General features: G+C 41.3%; 1 protein-coding gene across 1 annotated transcript; it reads right to left on the bottom strand.

Moving 5' to 3' along the window:
* Positions 1–592: 592 nt before the first annotated feature.
* Positions 593–4,062, bottom strand: LOC103715087 (pentatricopeptide repeat-containing protein At3g06920). The gene has a single exon (XM_008802607.4). The coding sequence runs from the start codon at positions 3,755–3,757 to the stop codon at positions 899–901; it is 2,859 nt and encodes a 952-aa protein (XP_008800829.1). The 5' UTR covers positions 3,758–4,062; the 3' UTR covers positions 593–898.
* Between the last annotated feature and the right edge of the window lie 1,102 nt (positions 4,063–5,164).

Here is a 5,164-nt window from a genome sequence, read left to right as displayed (position 1 = left end):
CGCTACCTTCTTAACGGCGTTAGATGGTATAGGTAGATATACAAAAAAAAAAAGAAAAAAAAACAGTATACATACAAAATAAGTGTTTGATGAGGATACACATGCAAATATTAATTTTGGAAGGATATTCATGCAAATATTAATTTTGGAAGGGTATGTAAACAAAAAAACCCTAAAGATGACTTTCATGCAAGCGTAAGATTTTCATCCTTCGTAATCTTATCCCTATGCATAGAACCTAGAGATGAGTTTGCATATTTCCTATCTCGCATTTTACACACAAACAAGATCAAACAGGACCTCTCATTTAGGTTTGGAATCCTTTCTAACTTGTAGCCAAAAGATGTATCTAGAAAGCGACCCCAAAACCAGTACTGTAACTGTAGCCGACAATAATGAACAAGGTTGAACAGCATATGTGGATTGCCTGCTATTTCTATCTATATTTCTACTCTTGCTCTTTTATGGACATGTCTAATAGCCAGGAAACTATATAAAATGATGAGATACAATTGTGATGCCACCTGCTCTGATTCAACTAAGTTCTGTCACAGAAGCTAAGTAAATAGATAAACACCTTGAAAGAAGCTCAGAATCAGATGGTGCAAAACAGACACCACAATTCCTCACAAGTTAGAAGCAAAAACATGAAATGTTTCAGAATTGACTGTTGGCACATGCATTTTGCATACAAAAATATTTCCAAATGGTGGTCTATATGTTGGGAAGATGATTTTCTCCCCAAAAGACAGGAAAAAGATGTTTGTGTATGCAGCAACTGCATGTATACAACCATAATTTATGATAGGTTAAAGGAGGCAAGACGCAGCAAGTCTCCCAAGCCTGCTATCGTCAAATATAAAAGAACCACAAGTTTTGTAACTCCACAGTCTACAGTCTACAAAGATCTAGCAGCATGTTGGGACTTTGCCATCTCCCTCAAGACAGCACCAACAATCGCAGCCTGTTCAAGACATTCAGCCTTATGCAATGCATCTAGAAGAACAATACAGGTCTTGGCATTAATTTTGCATCCCCTCAACCGTGTTTCTTCGAAAATCCTATATGCATCCATTGCTCTGTTGGCATTACTCATACCTTCTATAAGGGCATTAAAACTAACTGAGTCAGGGATACCACCATTAGCCTTAAACTTCTCAAAAAGTTTATTAGCCTCCATTATGTTTCCAACCTTTGCAAGCCCTGAGATCATGGTTGTATATGTGACCACACTTGGGATGAGACCCTGTTTCTGCATTTCTTGCCAGAAAACGAAAGCTTTATTATACTTCTGCACTCGACAAAGACCGTTGATAAGAATGCTGTAAGTATAGGTGTTGGGAGCACATTTCATGTCTTTCATCGATTGAAAACAGACCAGAGCTTCATTGATCTCCTCTGCCTTCACTAAAGCATCAATCAGGCAATTCCATGTGTACACATTAGGAGTTAAACCCTTCTGCATCATCTCTTCCATAATTAGGTAAGCTTCATCTATCCTCCCTACTTTTCCAAACCCATCTATAAGACTACTATACACGACAACATTTAACTGTACCCCTTTTGACTTTGCCTCTTCAAAAAGCATATAAGCCTCATCAAGTCTGTCAATCTTTGCAAGGCCATCAATTACAGCTCCATAGGTAACCACAGTGGGAGGATGACCCTTAATCTTCATCTCCTCGAGAAGCTGGTAAGCTTTGTCCACCTTACCTGACTTGCAAAACCCATCAATTACAGTGTTGTAAGCAAGGATGTCAAGTACACAACCTTGCTCCTTCATGGCATAAAACAGTTTGTAGGTCTCTCGTGCATGTCCAGCTTTTGTGAGACCATGAATCAATATGGAATAGCTCCTTACATCAGGAGAGAACCCGTAATTACTGATGTCCTCAAATATAGCACGACCCTTTTCAACTTCACCCGCCTTGAAGATGCAATCCATGTATGTGTTGAGAAGGGTTAGATCGGGGCGACACCCTCGACGGTTCATCTCTTTGAATACCTTATGGCCATCTTCTTTTCTGCCATGCTTGAAGAAGTTCCTAATTAAAGATGTATAAGCTACAGCATCAGGGTTATGACCTGCATCCAACATCCTCTCAAACATTCTATAAGCTTCTTCAACCTTGCCATTCCTTCCTAATCCATTAATAAGTGAACAATATGTTACAGCATCAGGAGTGCAGCCTTTTTGCCTGATGCCTTCAAATATTTTGCAGGCCTCATCAAGCTTCTGTGCCTTACACAACCTGTCAACCATTATGTTCACAGTCAGCAAGTTGGGAAATAAACCTGCTTCTTCCATGGCATCCCGAATCTTATAAGCAGCTTCAAGTTTTCCTGACATGCAAAGCATGTCTATAATAATGTTATAGGTTGACACATTGGGCTCTGCATCCTTCTTCATCTCCTCGAAGACGCTCAATGCCTCATCAACTCTCCCTTTCTTCCCTAGGCAAGTAAGGATAGAATTATATGCAACAACACTGGGAATGCATCCCTTCTCTCTTAGCCTCTCCAGCAGCTTGTAAGCATCATCAAACTTTCCTGCAGAGCCATACCCCAATATCATTGTATTATAAGCATAAGCACAAGGAACTTTTCGGTTGTGCTCCATCTGCTCAAAGAGTTCCACAGCTTCACTCAGTCTATCTGCTTTGGATAGAACTGAAATCATGCTAGTATATGACACGTCGTCTGGATCCAAACCTTGTGCTTTCAACTCATGGAAGAACTTCCAGGCCATTTCTACCTTACCCACCTTGCCAAAACAATCAATACAGACATTATACAACACAATATCTGCACTGAATGAATTGCTCTTCATCTCATCCAACAAGGAGAGAGCTGCATCGATCTTTCCTTCTCTCGCAAACACACGCACCATAGTCGTGAACAATTGAACATTGACTTCGTATCCGATCTCCTGCATTTGATGAAACATGGTCAAAGCCAAGACAGGCTCATGAGCATCTGCCAGAGCACCAATCAGAGTTGTGTATGCAGAAAATGCCGGGCGAAACTTAAACTTCCTCATCATTTGTATCACATCAGCAGCTTCCTTCAGCCTCCGGGACTTGATGAAACTCGTGACCAGCTCAATGCAAACATTGCTCGATAACCCATGTCCAAGGAGGCTCATTTCGTCGAAGATCTTCTCCAAAGAATCATATTTTCTGCCAGCGGCCATCATCATAAGAATTGAATTATATGCTTCAGGACTGTGCGGTTCCCCAGTCATCTTTTCCACCCACCGGAAATAATTCAACGACAAAATCAAATCTTTCTGCCTTTTTAAGACACCGTAGACGATTTCCGAACTGGGTTTCTGGTGAATTGCCGAGAGAACAGCCTCCAATTCGGGTCCCCAAGGTCTGCTATCAAGAACACGGCAAATTTCATCGATACTTGATCTCAAACCTTCCCTATTTGTCCCTTCAATGTGGCTTACTCCCCTATGGGCAGACCCACTCCCCTCCCCAACTGGATCGAAAGGCCCATTCGATGAAAAATTTCGAAAAATAGGCTTAGAGAGGGTCTGGAAACATACTTTTGAGCGAAAGCTAGTACCTTTTCTGTCAATTGCATGGTTCCCCTCCCATGCGAAGTGCCGCCGGAGAGTCGGGGAAGGAGCTGGGCTCGTACAATCTACCGCAGATGCTTCTTCCGAATTAAAACCGAGGGCTTTGAAATAGGCGGCGCTGCGAATTCCTTGAGAACAGGGGAGGAATGGCTGTGGTCTCTTCATCGCCATTGCAGCATATGGTATCCTCGAAACGGATCAACAACAGGGAACCGAACTCGAGAGATGGGAAATAGACAACGCTGTTCCAATCCGAACCCTAGAAATCCACGAAGAAGGCATCAAATCGAAACCTTTTCCCTGTTTTCGCTCGAGCTTTCCGATCTCTGAATCAAGAACACTCGATCTCGATGAGGAAAACTTGGGAATCAACTCACCGGCGATGAGAAAGAGGAAAAGCCCTAGAAACCTCAATCGGTTCGGGACCAGCGAACCAGGAGTTTCAACGGGCCGGCCCGGCCTGGTCTGAACTCTTAATAAAACCCTAGAACTCGTGCAACGCAAATAGAGAACACAAGCAGTTGGACACTTAAGGGGAGGCCAACAAAATTATCAACTAATCATGCTCAGCTTACAATATATGGAATTTATTAATCTTAATGTACCTATTTTAGGTGAGATAGCTATTAAAAATTTAGCCATTCCAGTTGTGGAAATGAAGAAAGGATCTAACATATGCCTCAATGTATGCCATGCCCCTCACTTTGATGGCATGTGCCGAGCGTGCGCATAGGGCTCAAGTCCGACGAGCATACAAGGTAATAACCTATTAAACAATAATTATAATCTTGTTCCAACAACCATCGAACAAATATAAGTAGCAGTAAAGATTCAAAACTATCTAGATTTTTGATACTTGAATTAGTCAGGAACCAATCCTAGAAAAATAACAATAAATAACATTACCAAAGGTGGTGGTGCACGGCGAAAATAGAAGAGGAAAAAAGAGAGAGAGGAAGGGAGGAACATGCATGCAAACGTGCACGAGAGATAAACAGGAGTTCTTAAGGGGGTTAGCCCGATGACCTAGGTTTAAGTCAGGTTGGGCCTTATTCATGAGTTGGAGGTGTTACATCCTTCCCTCGTTAAAAGAATATCATCGTCGCAATTGATATACTAGAATCCTGAAAAAGTTGAGAATACTTCTTTCTCGCCTTGTTCTAAAACTCTTAAATAGTTTTCTTTTCCAAATGGTTATTCTATTTATAACTCGCACGCACTGGATTCTCCTTATAAGTCAGCTCTTTTTGAAGCTATAGAAGTTCATACTCTCACGATATGGCGAGGGTCCAAAGCACTTTTTTAGCATTAATAAATGAAGATATTATGAACTACATCTCTAACTCTCACATATCTCAAATGGATAAAACGAATCTAAAGCATGCTTGCCTTCTGAATCTCATAATACCCCTAGTAGCTGATACTTTTAGGAATACATGAACACCTACCTAAGACTCCAATTTCAACAAACCTCGAGCTTAACTCCTCTACTAGCTCCATGTTTTATGGAGCTACTCTTTAATTAGATGAACTTTTTCCATAGTCTTGTTACATAATCTGAAAGTCCCAACAGCCTCC

Source organism: Phoenix dactylifera, unplaced genomic scaffold, assembly GCF_009389715.1.
Source record: "Phoenix dactylifera cultivar Barhee BC4 unplaced genomic scaffold, palm_55x_up_171113_PBpolish2nd_filt_p 000077F, whole genome shotgun sequence".
NCBI lineage: Eukaryota > Viridiplantae > Streptophyta > Magnoliopsida > Arecales > Arecaceae > Phoenix > Phoenix dactylifera.
This window is presented reverse-complemented; position numbering and strand designations above follow the sequence as displayed.